The 22495-nt window shown below is 43.1% G+C and overlaps 1 protein-coding gene across 1 annotated transcript; it reads left to right on the forward strand.

The window, feature by feature from the left end:
* Positions 1 to 1287: 1287 nt before the first annotated feature.
* On the forward strand, positions 1288 to 22286 carry stil (STIL centriolar assembly protein). The gene is made up of 16 exons (XM_075486053.1): positions 1288 to 1701; positions 6427 to 6534; positions 7963 to 8078; positions 8154 to 8341; positions 9769 to 10013; positions 10092 to 10175; positions 10953 to 11039; positions 11138 to 11291; positions 12498 to 12598; positions 12679 to 12787; positions 12866 to 14062; positions 17150 to 17249; positions 17323 to 17491; positions 17722 to 17812; positions 19715 to 19983; positions 21135 to 22286. The coding sequence occupies exons 1-16, from the start codon at positions 1622 to 1624 to the stop codon at positions 21673 to 21675; spliced, it is 3639 nt and encodes a 1212-aa protein (XP_075342168.1). The 5' UTR covers positions 1288 to 1621; the 3' UTR covers positions 21676 to 22286.
* Positions 22287 to 22495: the final 209 nt, after the last annotated feature.

Consider the following 22495-nt stretch of genomic DNA (forward strand, 5'->3'; position numbering starts at 1 on the left):
ACTGAACTAACTCTGGTTCTGCCTTATATTCTGTATTTATAGTTAAGTTTGACCTTGTTTTAGTAAATCACTTCACCTATTTCCTGTTTTCCTGACACATTTTTAAAGACTTTCTGTGTCAAATACACAGAGAAATATGAAAAGACTGAACTTTCATCCCTGTTATATATAGCAAATGTTTATTCACTATTTTTATTTTATTTTATTCTATTCGCTTGTTTCTACTTTAATTGTTTACATATCTTTTACTGTATGCTGCTGCAACACAACAATTTCCCAAATTGGGATGAATAAAGTGCTCATCTATCTATCTATCTATCTATCTATCTATCTATCTATCTGTTCCTGCAGTCAACTGTTGATAAGTTCAATTTAAAAACTTGAACTGGTGATTTATTTTGCATTTTTGAAAATATCCCAAATAAAATTTTGCCCCTAATCCTGATTACAGGCTAAATACCACGCAGATCTGCACATGCTGTGTCCGTCCAGGGCTTTATTTCACCACTCAGCAGCTGGTTTCTTTATCTATGCTGGAACCGTTTCATGTAACATGCTAATAAATAATTCCTCAGTGTGTTGCTTTGCAGGAAATGACTCTGTGTGCCGGAAAATGACTCAGCTGCACGCACAAATAATTCAGCAGACATGCTAAAGTTTATTGTTGTGTGTTTTTTAAAAGCAGGAGCACCTGGATGGAAATTATTGGAACAGTTTAGCACCTTCCCTTCTTTTAAAAAACACTGTTTTCAGTTGATATAGAAATAGAATAGAATAGAAAATTACTTTATTCATCCCCCAATGGGGGAAATTCAAATTAGTCAAGTAGCTCAAAAAAATATTAATATTTACAATGATTGTATATTAACAACAACAATAATACCAATTCTAATAAAAATACTACTACTAACTAATAATAAAATAAAATAAAATAAAATAAAATAAAACCTTTTCTGATTCAGATTCTGATTCTGACTAAAACAAAAGTATGCAGAAAATGTGCAGGCAAAGTTAAACATTTAGTTTAACCGTGTCTTGTAAATATGTTGGCTTAAATAACGAGTTAAATCAGAGAAGCAGAGGAGGACAAATTAATCTGATCTGCTTTGTCCCGAAAAACTGACCTGAGGGAGGCGATGTCGAGTCTAAGGCTGTTACATGCACCGCTAAAAATACACGAAGAAGACGGAAATGACGGAAAAAACAGAGCGGCACGCTATTGGTCGGAATGGCTATGGCGGAGCTTCCTATTGGTCCACTGAGTTGCCCCGCCAGTGGAGTCTTAAAACAGCGCCACAATTAAACAGCTACTAACTTTGCTTTACGGCAGTCTTTTTCCGGCTAAATTTATCTTTCATATTACGATAAACGAGAATCGAGTTGATTCAAGAAGGTTTTGAGTTCATTAAATATCCAGAAACCGTTCGACTGACTCGAGCCTCGAACCGTTTGTAAAGCTGATGCGGTCCGAGCAGGAAGCTAACAATGCTAACAATGTAATGTAATGTAATGTAGCTCCCATTAGCTAACAATGCTATCTCCCATTAGCAGGTGTTAGCATAGTTAAAGCCGGTATTGTTTGTTTACCGCTCATAGCTCCACTTTTTCGGCCTAAACGGAAATGAGCTGCCCGGTGAACTTCCAGGCTCTGCCCAGTGGAGTTTTGGAAGAGGTTTTCACCCCGGAAAATATCCGACGAAGGTGAGTAAAATGTTGTCCAACAGGACAAAAACAAACTGATAAATATTTGTTTATATTTGTTCGACTCCAGCTCATGTCAACACCCACTTTTACTCTCATAAAAGTTTGGGCTGTCATAATTATTGAGTTTTAATTTACAGTTTAGTGTCAAACAATTGCCATAAACCATTCCCTTGTCATTTCCCACTTATTTTAGGTCGCTATTACTAATTATCAAATGACTAATTATCAAACTCTTCATAATGTAGATTTTTACATAGCGAATGTTTATTCATTATTTTTATTTTATATTTATTTTATTCTATTCTATTTGCTTGTTTTTACTACTTTAATTGTTTTCATATATTTTACTGTATGCAACAAAAACAATTTCCCAAATTGGGATGAATAAAGTATCTGTCTATCTATTTTAAGGTGGCGTTTTTAGTGTATTTATCCACCATTTTGTTGAAAATCCACAATTGTTCTGTTGTGTTTGGTTATGTATCAAAACTCATGACGTTAAAATTGATAGATTTGTTGGTTTGTTACTTTGCAAACGAAGTAAAGTCACAATTTTAGATTCAAACTAGGACTGAAACACTTTATAACAGGGGTGTCAAACTCATTTTCCCCGAGGGCCACATCTGCATAATCGTTGCCCTCAAAGGGCCAGATGTAACTTATAAATGTAACTACTCGTTAATGTTAAATAACTCTTAATTTATGACTTATTCAAGTTACAAATATTACATATATATTTGCATAGATGTTAAAAAAAATATGTTTGCTTGTTGCTCTGTTATTTTATCATAAATCCGTTTAATTTGTCAGGTTATGAAACCCACATCAACTCCATCAACCAACGATCAAACTATCCGAGTGAATAAAGAAAAATAACATCAAACACAAGTTATGACATTTACTTTGTTCAGAGCTTGAAATATCAAACAAAGCCGGCTTTTATTGCAGCGTTGTTTTCGGTTGTGGCTTTCGGGAACACATTCTGCTGCGGTCGCAGTTTGCCTTTTAATTCTTGGGCAGTTTGTTGTTTTTCTTGATGCCTGATATTGGCTCTTAGCTCCGTGTTTGATCTCAGAATGCGGACGTAGATCGTACGTATTCGCCTTCCAATCTTTCTTGAAACAGAAAAACTGATGCAGATGGAAAATGGCATCTGCATCAGTTTTTCTCTTCCTGGACATTTTGGGATCAGCATTTGTATTTCTCAATTCCACTTGTTGGGAAAATCGCATCGATTTGGAAACATTGCAGTCCAGTGGCGGAATGCCATCACTTTAAGCGTAACATAATCGGCATGCATTGTGGGAAATGTAGTTTTTGGTCACTGCACATATTTGACTTATTTATTTTTAGACAATCAGACCGTTTAAGCTCTCGCGGGCCACATAAAGTGACATTCGGCCCGCGGGCCTTGAGTTTGACACATATGCTTTATAACATTTATATAAACACGAACCTGGATATCTCACAGCTGTTTTCATTGATTAGACTGTAAAACAGTTATTTTCCTTGTGTTGTTGTACATAAAAAAAAAGATTAAATGTTGTCCTCACAGTCCCCAGCAATACATTCATGTAATAATCCCACATTAAGAACAGTTAAAGGTTGAATTTATTAAAGAAACATGAAAGCATACACAGAGAAGAATAAAACAAAGAAATTAAAGAACATTTATTAGAACAAATATTCAAGTTTAACGGGGAAAGATATATTTCTGATATATAGTGTTTTAGTTATTTTGAATAAATTAAAGAATAAACAAACATGAGTAAAATAACTAGAATAAATATCATGTTTAAAAAGGGAGTAGGAGGAAGCCTTATCTTATTTAATGCTCATCAGCCCCACAGTTATCCCATCAAACATCATATTGGACATGTTTCAACCACCGGGGTGTGTCCTGTCCCCTTTATTCTTTATTTTACACACAAATGACTGCAGGAGTCACCTCACTGACAGACACAGTCTGAGTCAGTTTACTCCAGGATGGAGAGGTCGACCACGGGCCGGTTACAGCTGACTCTGTGGAGCGGTGTGACGGCCGTTTCCTCAAGTTAAATGTTCAACAAACTAAGGACGCGGTCACCCAACAGTTATTAAGGGCACAGCAGAGGAGATGGTGGATTCATATAAATATTTGGGGACATTAAGTGATAAAAACTTGACACATGACCTAAATACCTCAACAATCTGCACAAAGGGCCTTCAGAGATTCTACTTTCTGCTCAAACTAAAATATTTTAATGTTGATAAGACCTTAATGCTTCTGTTTTATTGATCTTTTATGGAGTCAGTCTGAACTTTTTGCTTAATCTCATTTTATTGAAATCTGTCGGTTAAAAACAAAAATTGTGAGAGACGTAGATCAGATAACTGTCCTGCAGCAGCTCTCTCTCTGAGATCTTTGACAGACGAGTCTCACAGAAGGCTCGGCCCATCAGGTCCAGCTCTGATCACCCAGTGTTGGAGGAATTCATTATAGGTATAAGTTACCTCGGGCACGAACAAATGGGTGTAAATGTTCCTTTGTTCCACGTGCAATCTGTAGGAGCTATTTCTCCATTTCTAGTCTTAGAATTTCGATTTATTTTATATTATTTGCTTAGTTTTTGGTTGATAATTAGCATTTTTGTTTAATTTGAGTTGTTTAGGATAAATTGGTTTGTAATTGATTTTTTGTTTGGGAAGCGGGCGTTTCACAAATAAATACTTTGGTTTTAGGGAGCTCTGGACGCACTTGGGTGGTCACATGTTTTTTTTTTACCAGTTCTCAGTCAATCAGTGGGTGAACAGGTGAGGCAATCAGGCAGAAAGTGCGGGAATCAGAACAGGAGAGGCAGGAAGGGATCCTGTGAAGCTTGTTATGATTTGTTTTACCTGCAAACTTGGAATAAATCCACGCTGAACTATATTTTTGACGTTTTGGACCTTTTTGTGCTGCGTACACCAGAAACCCTGAAGTGCATCAAGTGACTATTTGAGTTAAGTTTATTTTTAGTTTGGTCACCTTTAAGTCAAAAGTTTTTTCTATTATTTTCATAGACAAATAGTCACTACAGAATCAATGCAATCAATCTGCACAATCCTTAAATGCACTATTCTTGTTGCATCTTTTATCTTTTCTACACTTTATTGTATTTATTTATTTATTATACTCTCTGATATTTATACTCTTACTTCGTTTGGGATTGTTCAAATCAAGTTTGGTTGTGCTGTACTCTGCATTGTTTTGTCACTGTTTTATTTATTCAATTCAATTTTATTTATATCGCGCCAAATACAACAAATGTCATCTCAAGACACTTCAATAATAAAGTCCAATTCAAGCCAATTGGAATTCAATTAATTGTAATCATAATTATTTATAAAATAATCCAATTATTGTTGTTGTTGTTAGTTGCACCGCTGCTGCAAATCAATAAAGCTCTGAACTGAACAAATATTTTTATACTTTTATCAAATATTTTATCACTTTGTATTTTTAAACTTTTTTTTTTTTTAATTTTAAATGTTTTTAAATTCTTAGATTGTTTTTAATGTGTTTTATAATTGTATAAACATTTTTATTGCTTTATTATGTCTGCTACTGGATGCTTGAATTTCCTTCGGGATCAATAAAGTATCTATCTAGCTATCTAAATGACAAAAATGATAAGAGGCTGAATTGTTTACAATACTTCCTGCCTGCCAGTCCAGTAATTGTTGAAGTAAACTGTTCGCACAGCATTCCTGTTAGAAATGAAAACGGAAGCGTTGCATACGCTACATCCTCTTTGAGTTAACCACAGAAGAAGAAGATCTGAGAAGATCAGCTGTCCTGAGGTGGTGATGACACAGGCTGGGTTCGAAACCGCATACTACATACTACATACTCATCGATCAGACAGTATGCAGAGCGTTTACCCACAATGCATTTGGCTCCTGCCCGAGCCGAAATCAGCCGGCCTGAAGCTGATTTCGCTTAAGCTCTAAACTCTGTAAACTTTAGCAACATTTGAAACATTTTCAGGTGAGAAAGTAGTCGTTTAGATCCCCAACGTGTTGAAAACCTGACAAAATACCGGCTATTTACAATTTTGTTCCCACGAATTCGGCGCTACTAAAGCTAGCCGCAGTGAGCAACGCACTTCCGGTTATTTTCACAAAATAAAACACCCGTTGCCTTTTATCATAGGGAAAGCCATTACCATACAATTGGTGCTTTTGTTTTGAAAACAGGAAGTGAACCTACCCTCGTTGTAGCTAGCTTGAAACTGTCGTTTTGACAGGAAATGACGATCGGCGACGTCACGTTACGTTGCATCTTGGGTAGTTTGAGTATGAGTAGTAACCTCATGATGCATACCCAACATTTCAGAGAATCTAGTATGCATCCGGGAACTTCTGCTTACTCAAACTCGCATACTAACTCAGAAAGTTAGTAGGAGTAGTAGGAGAAGTATGCGGTTTCGAACACAGCCCTGGTAACAAAATCTGACGAGGTTTCTAACCAGCATGCATTGCTTCTTGACCATAATGAGGAAGCAGCCGCCTCACACTCTTACTTCCTCACCAATCACAGTGGACTTTACTTTTCAGGGGGCGTGGCCTTAAAGAGTCGGGAGCTTAAACAAGATGTCGGGTTCAGTGTTTCAGAAATTCAGAGCGGAACGATTTAATCTGGCCTCCAAGCCGCCGCCGCTGACATCATAACCACGTGATCTTTTCTGTTGTTTCGCACAGAGCCTCGGCGAGCTCCCTCACTCAGCTGAGTTTCCCCAAATCCAGATCGGCTCTGTGGGACAGCAGCCCTGCAGGAGAGAAGCTCCGCCTCCAGCTCTGCTCTCGCAGGTAAATGCACATCTTTGTGTTTTTCTGGCTCGTTTCTCACTGAGATTCCAACTTATATTGAGCGAGGAGCTGCTGACCTCACCTAAAGGGCGGAGTTGAGCACTTTCTAAGTCTCCACGCCTGAAAACAGACTGTTAACAAAGAGGTGTCGAAACAGGGCCGAGTCAGAGAGCCTCTGTGCTTAAACCAACATTTATTCTGACCAAACTCTGTCTCAAACGGCTTAATAAGACCTGGGCATTGGGCCGGTTAGCGGTTTCAAGGTATGAAAAAGTCGAGGTTTCAAAACTACTAAAATGTTCTGTCATACCGTCCCTGCGGTATGAGCGTTTTTTTTATCCTTACAGTGAAACTGTAAGGATTCTTCTTCTTTCTTCTTATTCTTTGCAAAAGGTGCTCGAAAACTCATGAAATTTTGCGAGCGCCACCTGCCAGTCGACGACATGAAAGAATCTAAATTTTATATTTTTGGGAGTCGCTCATTGACTCTGTAGCGCCCCCTACGGTGCTTAAAAAAGGTCCCCGCATTGGGGTTAGTTTCACGTGGGACGACGAAATTCGGTACACTCATTCATCATGCCCAGACGCACAAAAAAGTCTCACGCTGCCATGGTCCCACGTCCACAGGAAGGCGGCCATTTTAGATGGAAGGTGAGTTTTGGTGCCATTTTTGCCCGATTCCACGCCTTGCATATGATCGAACTCATCCTACAGATTTAATGCTACAGACTTCAAACTTGGCCAGGTTACTCTTAAGACATGGGGGAAAAAATCCATTGGGCAACTTTTTCAAAACTTAAAGGGCGTGGCCGTGGCGACTTCTAAAGGTTTAGCTTTAGTTAAGGCAAGGCAAGTTTATTTGTACAGCACAATTCAACTACAGGGCGATTCAAAGTGCTTTACAGATACATTAAAACAGTAGAAATAAAAAGCATGATTTAAATTTTAAACAAAAAAGACAGAAATAAGAACAATCGATAAAATCAGTAGTTAAAATGTGATTTTAGTTAAAGGTTTAGCTTTTTTATATATATATATATATATATATATATATTATTTTTTATTTAGAAAAAAATTCAGTCATTTTTTTATTATTATTTAGTTTAAATACATATTTACGAATGTCCATGTTCTATTGTTTAAAAATAAAAAACTGTTCAATGGAATTTTTTTAATTATTTTCTTGTTTTTAAATACAGACATTTAAAATACACATTTTAGAGCTTTAATCATAAAACCGTGATATATTTGCCTCAGGTTATCATACCGTCAGAATCTCATACCGGCCCATGCCCTAATGACCTCAGAAAATCGTTAAAAAGAGCAGAATTCGCCACCTTCCTGACCCCGAAAGCTTTAGGCTCCGCCCCCCTGCAGCCGCCGGGTGTTGCCGTCTCGACTCTGACGGCGGACGTTGTGTCTTCGCAGGAAGCCGCGGGTGGTGCTGCTGGAGAAAGCTCTCCGTTTGGCCCAGCGCCACGTTCGTCACAGCAAGAAGCCCCGCCTCCTCTGCTTCTTCTTGGGTTCGGTGACCGTGGACGCAGGTCAGAGGTCACCTCCGCGTCACACCTGCCGGATGGTGACCGCGTGCTCGTATTAAATCCAGCTGTGTGTTCCAGATGAAGCGGGCGTGACGCTGACGCTGGACCGCTTCGATCCGGGCCGGGATCAGGCCGGCGCCTCGGGCCGGGTTCCCTCCGCTCTGCTGCCCGGCGACGTCCTGGTTTCCTGTTTGTTCTCCGTTCAGTCCGAGGCGACACCTGACGCTGTCGTCCAATCAGAGGCTGAGCTTCATCAGAGCTTTCAGGTGATCTTTTCTCTTTATTTTAAGATAAAAACGTGTGTTCAGACTCTCTTTAAATGCATTTTATCAGCATTAATTCATCTTTACAAAGCTTCCTGGTTCTGGATTCTTCTTCTATTGATTATATAAAACACAGAGAATGGCTTTTGGATGACATCATCTCAGTGATATAAAGAGTCTTAGAGTCGAAGTGTGTTTGCTCATTGATCTCTAAACTGGACCCAAAAAAAAGGTACAAAAACTTCTGTTTATGATGCGTGATGATAAAATACAGAAAACTCTTCAGATTTTAATGTAAACACAGAAGCAAACGGGCCCATTCGAGTCCTTTTAGCTGCGTAAACGAAGGTATTCTCACCGGTTTGATGTGATTTCTGTTGCTGAACTTAACTGGAGAGCCTCTCCGTTATCAGAGCTGCGAGACGTGACTTTGATCAGCGAGATAATCGTCTTGTTCACATATTAATGTCTAATCACTAGGGCTGGGCAACGATTAAAATGTTTAATCTAATTAATCACATGATTTCCCTGATTAATCACGATTAATCGCATTTGTACGCAGAATCCAAAAATGAATCCAAAAGTAGTGTATAGCTTTTAGCATTTAGCTTTATTTTAAATGTGCTGCCATATGAATGAAAGTGCCATAACATTTGTTGTGCAAACACACTTTTAACATCAGCATCTTTCTGTAGTTTTTATGTAGAAGCCTCGCTCCACTGTCTGTTTCCTTGAATGACTTGCTGCTATCAGTTGTGTGTTTTGCCTTTAAGTGATATTTTAGACTGGAACTACTACGCTGAGAAGACAATTCAACTTGGCAGAGTTTACAGATGACTTTGGTTCTGTCGACTCCGCCGTCTGGAAGAACTTTAAAATGAAAATGGCCGAGTAAAAGTTCCGTACCCTTCTCCATGTTTGGTGGATCCGCCGATTACTTTCTTTTCCTGTTCCACAGCAGACAGCAGCAGACTTTTACAAAATAAAAGCCTGTGAGCAACAGACTTTTACAATAATAACATAAATAAAATAAAAACTAAATGCGCGATAAAATATTTATCGGTGTTCAATAATAACGAGTTAACTCGCCCAGGCCTACTAATCTTGTTTTTTATTTATCTCTGGAAAATAAAGGAATTTAACTGCAGAAAAACAACAAAAACTAACCTTGTTTTACTCTTTAAATAAAATATATCAATGAAAACCCAACTTTGGCTTTTAATAGTTAATTTTGGCTTGGTCGGAGTTGAGTTAATGCGAGCATCGCCATTGGTTACTCAGCAAGGTGAGTAAAAGTGACAGAAGTTCAGTACTTGTGGAACCGACTTCTATCTTCTGACTTGTATGTTTGGTTTGTACTTTTAAATATAATAAAACTTGTGTTTCTACTCAAAGACTACAGAATAAATGTGCTGTTCTGTGTGTTTCAGCTGCTGCAGAAGTTCCTGAGCAGCAGGCAGACTCTGGATCTGTCTCAGCTGTTGAAGATCAGAGCTCACGTGTTCTGCTCGCAGCGGCCCGACGCCGCGGCGTTCAGCCTCAGCTGGTCGGCCGTCTGTCCCGCCGTCGGCGTGGACGTCCAGCCGGTCAGAGCCGTCCCCATCATCCCCACCGCTCTGCTGCGGAGTCTGACCAGCGTGGGCCGACCTCTGCAGCACACCGGCCGGCAGAGAGGGTGAGGCGCCGCCGCCTTCAACACGAGCCGGCGCCATGTTTCCTGATGAATCTCAACCACGATTCGTGTCGTTTACAGGTTTCTGACGATGGACCAGACCAGGAAACTCGTCCTGCTGTTGGAGTCTGATCCTAAAGCCTCCAAACTGCCGCTGGTCGGACTGTGAGTTTGCTTTGAATCTGCAGAACGTGTTGAATATAAATGTTTAATTTATAAAGCACCAAACAAACTGTAGTGGCCATTTGTCCATAAAAAACAAATTAAACTTAAACCAAACAAAATCAAAAGGCCACTGATGCACCATGGGGGATGTGGTTTAATTCAGGCATAAGAGGATGAATGTCCAAAATTAATTCTTGCGTTTTCAGATGATTTATTTCAGAACAATAAAACAAACAAAAGAACAAAGAAAACCTGCTGCTCTCTCCTCTTCCCTGGGAAAAAAAACATCGGCCCACCCAGGTGCATGCTGGTACTCCGGGTCCCCAGTGTGACCCAATTACCAAAATATTCTAAACAAATAACTGACAAAGAATATTAGCAAAAAAATCTAATCGAAATAAAGCACTGAAATGAATCAAATAAAGTTACTCAGAATTAGCAAATTAAATTTACAACTAGAACCAAAAAACAACTTTACAAATAGCTCCTACACAAATGTCATCTCAAGACACTTTGGAGCTACAGTCTGATTCATTGGAAAACAATCCAGTTCATAAAATTCACAAAAAGCCAATTAAAAACTATCCAAGGAACTGAAAAGGCACTGAAACTTCTCTCTGAGCCAATCCCCCCGACCTGAGCGTGCACGAGGCAACTGTGGGCAGAAAAAACTCCCTTTTAACAGGAATAAATTATTTCCTGTAAATGAAATCTGACAGAAAGAATCAAAACTTTGTTCCTGAAAAGTTTGTCTCTGTACTTCCTGTCATGTGACAGCTGGCTGAGCGGCGTCACGCATGTGTCCAACCCTCAGGTGTGGGCCTGGTGTCTGAGGTTCATGTTCAGCTCCGCCGTCCAGGACAGGTGGGTGAAGGTGTAGGAATGGGCAGATTATTTCATAATAACTCACCTGTTGTTGTTTTCTGTTCGTAGCATCACTTTGTGTCTCTGCTGTGTTTCAGAGTTCTGTCAGAAAGCAGCTGTTTCCTCCTCGTTGTGTTCGCCTCCACCCACAGAGCTCCTCAGTTCTTCCAGTGCCGAGGCTCCGGACCCGGACCGGAACCACAGCTGGGCTTCCAGCTGCTGACTGCCTCCCAGTCGGTTACACTTTACCAGGTAACATTAACTGTGATTCCCTCCATCTGATAGAATATAACAGTTTAACAATAACAAATAATAAAGAAAATCATCCGGTAAAAGGACCAATAACAGCTGGTAAAAAAGTACCAATAACAGCCGGTAAACAGTACCAATAACGGCCGGTAAAGGGGACCAATAACGGCCGGTAAAAAGTACCAATAACGGCCGGTAAAAAGTACCAATAACAGCCGGTAAACAGTACCAATAACAGCCGGTAAAAAGTACCAATAACAGCCGGTAAACAGTACCAATAACGGCCGGTAAAGGGGACCAATAACAGTTGTTAAACAGCACCAATAACAGCCGGTAAAAAGTACCAATAACAGCTGGTAAAAAAGTACCAATAACAGCCGGTAAAGGGGACCAATAACAGTTGGTAAAGGGGACCAATAACGGTTGTTAAACAGCACCAATAACAGCCGGTAAAAAGTACCAATAACAGCCGGTAAAAAGTACCAATAACAGCCGGTAAAAAGTACCAATAACAGCCGGTAAAGGGGACCAATAACAGTTGGTAAAGGGGACCAATAACAGTTGGTAAAGGGGACCAATAACAGTTGGTAAAGGGGACCAATAACAGTTGGTAAAGGGGACCAATAACAGTTGTTAAAAAGTACCAATAACAGCCGGTAAAGGGGACCAATAACAGCCGGTAAAGGGGACCAATAACAGTTGTTAAACAGCACCAATAACAGTTGATAAAAAGGACCAATAACAGCCGGTAAAAAGTACCAATAACAGCCGGTAAAGGGGACCAATAACAGTTGGTAAAAAGGACCAATAACAGTTGGTAAAGGGGACCAATAACAGTTGGTAAAGGGGACCAATAACAGTTGGTAAACAGTACCAATAACAGCCGGTAAAGGGGACCAATAACAGTTGTTAAACAGTACCAATAACAGCCGGTAAAAAGTACCAATAACAGCCGGTAAAAAGTACCAATAACAGCCGGTAAAAAGTACCAATAACAGCCGGTAAAGGGGACCAATAACAGTTGGTAAAAAGCACCAATAACAGCCGGTAAAAAGTACCAATAACAGTTGGTAAAGGGGACCAATAATAGCCGGTAAAGGGGACCAATACAGTGAGTGTGGTCTAAGGCTAATAATCGGCCGGCGTCCAAACGACACACTGGTTTAGATGCTGTCTGTAACTTCCTCCTGAATGTGGACCCGTCTGCAGGTGGCGCCGGCGGACGGTCGGGCTCTGCGGTGCGAGCTGGGCTCAGAGGATCGCAGCAGACAGGCTGAGGTGTTCAGAGCCGCTCAGATCTCCTTCAGCAGGTGAGAAAATTCTGTTTTCCACAAACGGTCGGAGCAACAAAACCGCCGTATGTGACGCTCATGTTCTCATCCACCCTCAGCTCGCCTCCACCTGCAGCCGGTCTCTCCATCAGTGATCAGGACTCCGGAGTTGAGGACGAGGACTTTTCTCCCCGCCCATCCCCGAGCCCCCACCCCCCGGCGCCGCAGGTCGGCCTCCAGCCCGTCGGCCTCTCTGGTTCCGTTGGTGTTTCTGAGCTTCTGTAAATCGGATGTTTGTGTTTTCAGGCTCGCAGGATTCAGCCGTCGGTTCCTGAACTCTCTCTGCTGATCGACAGCAGCTTCTCCTCCAATCACACCGCGGGCTCCGCCCACAGACCTCCACCCGACAGGAAGTCTGCTCCTCCAACCGGCCCCACCTCCTCATCAGCCTCCAAACCGGCTCCTCCTCCACCTCCTCACCTCCACAGCACCCCCAACTCCAACCTGCAGCAGCCCTGCACCTGCTGCTCTACCCACAACTGCACCTCCATCTTCTCCTCCCCAGCGATACCACCTGCTGCCCCACCTGCATCCACTCATCACACTCCCTGTCCTTCCAACCTCCACCCTGCGCCAACTCCTTTCTCCACGCGTATGCAAACTCCTCCACCTTCCAAACTCCACTCTTCTCCTCTTCCTCCTTCCTCCTCGCATCGGCAAACTCCTCCACCTTCCAACCTCCACTCTTCTCCTCTTCCTCCTTCCTTCTCGCATCGGCAAACTCCTCCACCTTCCAACCTAAACTCTTCTCCTCTTCCTCCTTCCTCCACACATAGGCAAACTCCTCCACCTTCCAACCTAAACTCTTCTCCTCTTCCTCCTTCCTCCACACATAGGCAAACTCCTCCACCTTCCAATCTAAACTCTTCTCATCTTCCTCCTTCCTCCACACATAGGCAAACTCCTCCACCTTCCAACCTAAACTCTTCTCCTCTTACTCCTTCCTCCACACATCGGCAAACTCCTCCACCTTCCAACCTAAACTCTTCTCCTCTTCCTCCTTCCTCCACACATCGGCAAACTCCTCCACCTTCCAACCTCCACTCTTCTCCTCTTCCTCCTTCATTACCTCAGGAAACTCCTCCACCCTCATGCCTCCACTCTACCCCACCTCCCTCCAGCCCCCACCTCGCTCTTCCACACCCATCCTCAGATCAGTACTTTCTACCTCCTTCCAGCCAACCTGCTCCATCCTTTGGTCCCCCTCCTCCACCATCCCTTCACCATAATTCATCTCCACCCTCCTTGAACCCGTCCATACACCACTACACTCCTCTCCCCTCTTCTCCGTCTCCCTCCACCCTCGTCCTCCCTCCTGATCCTTCCTCGCCTTGCATCCACCCTCCTCCCCTTGTCAGTCGCTGCTGTGATCACGCGGTGCCACCCGACACCTACCAGCTGCTGCTCCATCAGGACCGCCAGCTGCGCCTCCTGCAGGCTCAGGTGAGTTCAGACTAACGGATCCTGGTTCTGGTCGACGGCTCGGTTCAGAGACGGCACGTTTGAATCTGATAAAGCGACGACTGTCGACCAAAGTGAAGCCAAACTCATCTTATAAGAGTTCTGGGTTGTTGTAACTTCCACGGTAAAAAGGACCAATAACAGTCGGTAAAAACTACCAATAATAGCTGCTAAAAACGACCAATAACAGCCGCTAAAAACTACCAATAACAGACGGTAAAAACTACCAATAACAGCCGCTAAAAACTACCAATAACAGACGGTAAAAAGGACCAATAACAGTCGGTAAAAACTACCAATAATAGCTGCTAAAAACGACCAATAACAGACGGTAAAAAGGACCAATAACAGTCGGTAAAAACTACCAATAATAGCTGCTAAAAACGACCAATAACAGCTGGTAAAAACTACCAATAACAGCTGGTAAAAAGGACCAATAACAGTCGGTAAAAACTACCAATAATAGCTGCTAAAAACAACCAATAACAGTCGGTAAAAACTACCAATAATAGCTGCTAAAAACGACCAATAACAGCCGCTAAAAACTACCAATAACAGCTGGTAAAAAGGACCAATAACAGTCGGTAAAAACTACCAATAATAGCTGCTAAAAACGACCAATAACAGCCGCTAAAAACTACCAATAACAGACGGTAAAAACTACCAATAACAGTCGGTAAAAACTACCAATAATAGCTGCTAAAAAGGACCAATAACAGTCGGTAAAAACTACCAATAACAGTCGGTAAAAACTACCAATAATAGCTGCTAAAAACGACCAATAACAGCCGCTAAAAACTACCAATAACAGACAGTAAAAAGGACCAATAACAGTCGGTAAAAACTACCAATAATAGCTGCTAAAAAGGACCAATAACAGTCGGTAAAAACTACCAATAATAGCTGCTAAAAACGACCAATAACAGCCGCTAAAAACTACCAATAACAGCTGGTAAAAAGGACCAATAACAGCCGCTAAAAACTACCAATAACAGCTGCTAAAAACGACCAATAACAGCCGCTAAAAACTACCAATAACAGCTGGTAAAAACGACCAATAACAGCCGCTAAAAACTACCAATAACAGCCGCTAAAAACGACCAATAACAGCCGCTAAAAACTACCAATAACAGCTGGTAAAAACGACCAATAACAGCCGCTAAAAACTACCAATAACAGCTGGTAAAAAGGACCAATAACAGCCGGTAAAGGGGACCAATAACAGTCGGTAAAGGGGACCAATAACAGTCGGTAAAGGGGACCAATAACAGTCGGTAAAGGGGACCAATAATGATATTTCCAAGACCAGGGGTCCGTTTCACGTAGCAGGTTCAACCAACTCTGAGTCTATTCCTGATCTCTGAGTTGATCTACTCTGAGATAGAAAACTCTGAGTTTTCGGTTCCAGAAACGCTGATTTGAGTGAGGTTAATCAACTCTGAGTAGGTTCACCTTGAGTTTAGCGCGTGCACCACAACTTTAAAAAGCCAGCATCAATGGAGCCCCGATTCGACGAGTCACCATGGCAACGGGGAAGAGGCGGGGCTACGTTTTTCACCAACCTCGAATTGAAAATCTTAATGCGCTCATACAGCGAGTTTCAATACATTTTTAGAAATAAGTGCAACACCGCTGCAGCAGCAAAAGTGTAAGTTTAACTGTAGTCCTTTACAATCACAATAATATTACAGGGAAACTGCTTGAATGGTAGCCCATTCATTTATTTCATTTAGGTGCAATCCTGCAGGGGAGAAGCGCACTCTGCATCAGTTTAAGATGAAATATAAAAACATTGTTCAAACAGGTGAGACCTCGGCATGGAGGTACCTCATTTTGATCATGTTTTACACTGTAAAATAAATATTAAGTGGCTATTTGACTGTGCAGTTATTTTATTCCCAACATAATGCTGTTTTCACACACATAAACTATGTCTTCTCATCTATATCATCCATCCATCCATTATCTATACCCGCTGAATCCGTCAGTCGGGGGGGGGCTGGAGCCTATCCCAGCAGTCAATGGGCAAGAGGCGGGGTACACCCTGGACAGGCCGCCAGTCCATCACAGGGCCACATAGAGACAAACGAGACAAACAACCACACACGCTCACAGTCACTCAGAAGGACAATTTAGTCATCATCTATATCATGTTCTGTTAAATAATTAAGCCTATTTAAACTAACACAGACTTCTACTGAGCCAACAGAAAGAAGGCAGATGCCCGTAAAACGGGTGGTGCCCAGCACCGCCACCTCTAACGGGAGGGCAGTGGCTGAGGGAATCCACCCCCAAGACACGAGTGCCTTTATAAAATATAATAGGCCTATATGTCTTTTTTAAGCCTATTCATACAAATATTTATTTGTCTTTTATGTCTTTTTTTTCTTTTGTCCCAACACATTCTGATGGTGCCGCTCAAAAAGATAATTGTCTAAATGCAAAAATCTATGCGCGGTCTGATAACCATCTCCTGAGGAATATTTATTTCTCTGCGCAATAATGCTGCGCCTTCATCCACGGGATCGTTGTCAAAAGGACATGTTGGTGAAAAAAGTCGCCTCCTGCTGTGCCTAATGGACTTCTAGAAGTAGAAGAAGTCGCCCTGCTGACTGAATGAATGAGGAAATCAAATGTCGTGTGTGGCTGAAAGAGGGCGGAGACAGAGAGAAACTCGAGGTTTCTTGAATAAAACCTGGTCCCGAACAGGTTAGGTTCAGAGAGTCTGTTACTACGGTAACTGACCGAGAGGTTAAGTTGCCTCTCTTTGTGAAACAGGCTAGAGTTACCCCTCTTTCTCGGGGTTGAGTTACCTCCCTTTGTGAAACGGAAAACTCAGTTTCCCTCATTTCAGGGTTAACCTACTCAGAGTTTTCACTAAACCTGCTACGTGAAACGGACCTCTGAATTCATTCTGTTTTTCATAAGTCAGAGAAGTCAGACTGTGGTAAAACTTTTGACATGATAACTTCACGGAGCTCGGAGAGCGAACAGTTCTGGTTTGTCCTCACAAAGCTGTTAAGATGGCGATATTTTTAAGGCTAAACTCTGTTTCCTGTTGGTCTTTAGGTCCAGATGCTGCTGGAGGCTCAGGGGAAGCTCCAGTCCTCCACCCGGCCGGCCGACACTCAGACGCCCCGGAGCACAGCCAGCATCGCCGTGGAGACAGGTGAGTGTTCACCTGCTCACAGAAACAGAAACACACCTCAGTTTATTCCTTCACGGCTCTCTTCTGTCTGCAGGCGCCAGTCTGTTCTGGGGCAGCGATCCTCTGCAGGAGGAACAGGCCTCCTCACCCAAACCTCCGCCTTCAGCCTCCTCCAGCCCCGCCACCTCGTCACATGACCTGTCAGTCAGGAGGCCTGTCCACGCCCCCAAAGACGATGACATCACTCCGTTTCATGAACACAGGTGAGGCACCTGAAGTTAAAGTCAGTCAGAGATGGCGAGAAAAGAGGCGAATAACTCGGACCTCAGACGCCCAAAAATAAAATAATCAAATATTTAAAGTCTCAGAAGTTTGGGATCACCTAAAAATGTCTTTGTTTTCCAAAGAAAAACACATTTTCTGATGAATATGAGGAACTGGAAGTCGGTGTTAAAGTGTTTTGAAGGTTTTGGATGTTGTGTGTTCTGTTCAGCGTCGGCGGCCGGCAGAGTCCAGTTCTGGGAGAAAGTGTCAGCATGTACGAAGCTGCAGATGAGCAGCAGAGCTTTTACCACAACCTCATGGTAACGGGATGGATGGACATATGAACGGTTGGATGGTTGGATGGTTGGATGGACATATGAACGGTTGGATGGATGGTTGGATGGTTGGTTGGATGGATGGACATATGAACGGTTGGATGGATGGTTGGATGGATGGACATATGAACGGTTGGATGGATGGTTGGATGGATGGTTGGATGGATGGACATATGAACGGTTGGATGGATGGTTGGATGGTTGGACATATGAACGGTTGGTTGGTTGGTTGGATGGACATATGAACGGATGGTTGGTTGGATGGACATATGAACAGATGGATGGTTGGTTGGATGGACATATGAACGGTTGGATGGTTGGTTGGATGGACGTATGAACAGATGGATGGATCGTTGGATGGACATATGAACAGATGGATGGATCGTTGGATGGACATATGAACAGATGGATGGATCGTTGGATGGACATATGAACAGATGGATGGATGGTTGGATGGACATATGAACAGATGGATGGATGGTTGGATGGACATATGAACAGATGGATGGATCGTTGGATGGACATATGAACAGATGGATGGATCGTTGGATGGACATATGAACAGATGGATGGATGGTTGGATGGACATATGAACAGATGGATGGTTGGTTGGATGGACATATGGAACAGATGGATGGATGGACATATGAACGGTTGGATGGACATATGAACAGATGGATGGTTGGTTGGATGGACATATGAACGGTTGGATGGTTGGTTGGATGGACGTATGAACAGATGGATGGATCGTTGGATGGACATATGAACAGATGGTTGGTTGGTTGGTTGGTTGGATGGACATATGGAACAGATGGATGGATGGTTGGATGGACATATGAACAGATGGATGGATCGTTGGATGGACATATGAACAGATGGATGGATGGTTGGATGGACATATGAACAGATGGATGGTTGGTTGGACATATGAACAGATGGATGGTTGGATGGACATATGAACAGATGGATGGTTGGTTGGATGGACATATGGAACAGATGGTTGGATGGACATATGAACGGTTGGATGGACGTATGAACAGATGGATGGTTGGTTGGATGGACATATGGAACAGATGGATGGATGGTTGGTTGGATGGACATATGAACGGTTGGATGGACGTATGAACAGATGGATGGTTGGTTGGATGGACGTATGAACAGATGGATGGTTGGTTGGATGGACGTATGAACGGTTGGATGGATGTAGGAACAGTTGGTTGGATGGACGTATGAACAGATGGATGGTTGGTTGGATGGACGTATGAACGGTTGGATGGATGTATGAACAGTTGGTTGGATGGACGTATGAACGGTTGGATGGATGTATGAACAGTTGGTTGGATGGACGTATGAACGGTTGGATGGATGTATGAACAGTTGGTTGGATGGACGTATGAACGGTTGGATGGATGTATGAACAGTTGGTTGGATGGACGTATGAACGGTTGCATGGACGTATGAACAGATGGATGGTTGGTTGGATGGACGTCTGAACGGTTGCATGGACGTATGAACAGATGGATGGATGGTTGGTTGGATGGACGTATGAACGGTTGGTTGGATGGACGTATGGCCAGATGGATGGTTGGTTGGATGGACGTATGAACAGATGGATGGTTGGTTGGATGGACGTATGAACGGTTGGTTGGATGGACGTATGAACAGATGGATGGTTGGTTGGATGGACGTATGAACGGTTGGTTGCATGGACGTATGAACAGATGGATGGTTGGTTGGATGGACGTATGAACGGTTGGATGGATGGATGAACAGTTGGTTGGATGGACGTATGGCCAGACGGATGAATGAATGAACTCTTGTGCTTCCAGATGATTAACTCGCACATGTTGTTGAACATCGTTCACCTCCCTGTCGCTCTGTCTTCAGACTCAGCTCAACACTCGCCTGCAGGACGCTGACAGCCAACAGGAAGCTGAGGATGAGTCCAGGAGGCGGAGCCTGTCCGTCTCTGACCGCTCCCAGTCCTCCCAGTCCTCCCAGTCCTCCTCCTCTTCATCCCAGAGGAAGCCGAGTCCTGAAGGAGACCCGGTGATCAGAGCCACTCTGCGGCAGCTGCAGCAGCTCGGGGTCGACGTGGACCAAGAAGATCTGACGGAGTCGGACAGAACCCGGCTGAAAGCTGTGGAGAGCGCCAGGTACCGAGCAGCTTTATTGACCCCGTTCGCTTCACGTCCGCTTCAACAGCGTCGGTGCTGGTTACTGAGCTCGTGTTCTCACAGCCAGAGACGGTGAAACACTTTATAAACCGGAAAATTATACAGAAACCGTTACGTGGCTCTTTGATGTTTGGCCTCAGTCCTCCGGCGCCGCCGGTTAGCGTCGCATCATGTGACCCTTTAAGGCGAGACACGGCAGGCAAAAACAGCGATTGAGATTTTGGGCCAGTCTACTTCTTCAATGTGTGTTCTTTCAACCTGCTATAAAGAAAACGTTGAAAACTTAAATTAAAATGTTTATTTTATTACATTTTGTTTACTCGCGGCAGCACGTTTTCGCCCGAATTTACCAAAAAGTTAGCATTCCAACGCGCCATGCCGAGCTTCGTCTATTTACTGAAGTCTGTCATGACCGGTATCGTTGTAAAGCTCAGTATTCCAAAGATATTTACAGAAGGATTTGTTGATAACTCATTCCTGCCCTGATTTATGTGATATTATAATAAAAAAATATGGCAAAAATCTAGTTTTTTTTAGGCTATGGACAGTATATTTTGATTTCCTGGGAAATGAAAGCAGATATCCTGAAATCCTTCAGTAATTTTCTTTTAATTTTATGTGTAAACAAAATGAAAAAAAGAATTTTGCACCTGGCTTTATCATATGTTCAGATCTAGCTTCCGGAAATATAGTCAATTTTGGGCCAGTCTACTCCTTCGATATGTGTTCTTTCAACCTGCTATATAGAAAACGTTGAAAACATAAATTAAAATGTTTATTTTATTACATTTAGTTTACTCGCGGCAGTACGTTTTCGCCCGAATTTACCAAAAAAGTGCAAATATCATATGTTCAGATCTAGCTTCCGGAAATATATGCAAATGTGCGCATATTTAATGAAATTATGCATAATTTGCATAATTAAACGTACAAATTTCTAAAACTTGTAATACATTTTGTTTCATGCTTGTATAAGTAACCAACTGAGGACGTTTCATGGTGATTAACTTTCTGTTTTTGGTCGTATTTTTGCCAACGTGTTGAAACCTAAATCCTCTCGCTGAGCTTCGTTTTTAGATCTTCTTTCGTTGACTTCGTTGTTCTGACCCTGTTTCTGACCCGTTTATCAGCATGCTGGCGAGCATCAACCCGGCGGCGGTCATCTCCAGACTGAGCGCGGCGTCCGAGCCGACGACCAGCGCTCTGTTCCCCGGGGGCAGCGTGGACCTGAGCCTGGAGGCCAACGCCATCGCCCTCCGCTACCTGAGCGACTCCCAGCTCAGCAGGCTGTCTCTGGGAGGCCACGCCCCCCAGAAAAGCCCCGCCCCCTCCTCCGCCGACTCCCTCCTGTCGCCTAGCAACATGTCTCTGGCCACCAGGAAGTACATGAGGAGGTACGGTCTGATCGAGGAGGAGGACGGCGAGGAGGAGGCTCGTCAGCCGCTGACCGAGGCCCAGAACCTGAAGCTCCTCCCACAGAGTCAGCTGATCCGAGACCTGCGGCCCAAGATGCAGCTTTTAGCCGACGGCACCGAGCCGGACGGCGAGGACAAGGAGAACCGGTCCACAGGGCGGCCATCTTTGATCCGGGGGCGGAGCCGGCAGCCGGAGGGGTCGGTGGGAAACATCCTGGACCTGAGCCGCCTGAGGCAGCTGCCCAAACTCTTCTGACACCAGAACCCGAAAACACCAGAACCCAAGAAGACAAGAACCCCAGAACTCCAGAACCCCAGAACTCGAGAACACCAGAACCTAAGAACCCCAAGAACCCAAGAACTCCAGAACACCAGAACCCGAAAACACCAGAACCTAAGAAGACCAGAACTCCAGAACACCAGAACTCCACAACCCCAGAACTCCAGAACACCAGAACCTTAGAAGACAAGAACCCAAGAACCCCAGAACTCCAGAACCCAAGAACCCCAGAACTCCAGAACCCCAGAACTCCAGAACACCAGAACCTTAGAAGACAAGAACCCAAGAACCCCAGAACTCCAGAACCCCAGAACCCAAGAACCCCAGAACCCCAGAACTCCAGAACCCCAGAACCCCAGAACTCCAGAACCCCAGAACCCATTTATCAGCACAAAGCTCTTAAAAACTCCGGTCCTGGTCAATCAAACCTGGACCCGAATCGGCCGTCTGTCCAAAGCGACTCGGACTTTAGGTTCTGCTCATTAGTTCATCTCATCTTTGTGGTATTTTTTTAATGTCTTTGTTTAATTTTTTGTCTAACAGAGTTTTTATTTTTTAACTTATGAATTCACAATAAAGATTTACATTTAAACAACGTGGATCCGAGTGGTACCGAGTGGTTTATGGGTCGGTTTTCTCTGAGCAACACCAGCCAGCAAATACTAATATTTAAATTACAGTTTTTATTTAAACTACAGACAAGATGTCGTCCGTCCTGGACAGATGCGACATCATCATGTTTGAACTGTTTCCACATGAATATTAAAACTATCAATTTTCTGTGAATTTTTATGGT

The sequence above is a fragment of the Odontesthes bonariensis genome, chromosome 15, assembly GCF_027942865.1.
Source record: "Odontesthes bonariensis isolate fOdoBon6 chromosome 15, fOdoBon6.hap1, whole genome shotgun sequence".
Taxonomy (NCBI): domain Eukaryota; kingdom Metazoa; phylum Chordata; class Actinopteri; order Atheriniformes; family Atherinopsidae; genus Odontesthes; species Odontesthes bonariensis.

Bases quoted from the DNA above. Each gene is read 5' to 3' on its own strand.
- stil (XM_075486053.1), top strand. From the start codon at position 1,622: ATGAGCTGCCCGGTGAACTTCCAGGCTCTGCCCAGTGGAGTTTTGGAA. The intron at 12,788-12,865 runs GTCGGCCTCCAG...TTGTGTTTTCAG, and splicing joins CCCACCCCCCGGCGCCGCAG to GCTCGCAGGATTCAGCCGTC. The intron at 17,813-19,714 runs GTAACGGGATGG...CTCTGTCTTCAG, and splicing joins GCTTTTACCACAACCTCATG to ACTCAGCTCAACACTCGCCT.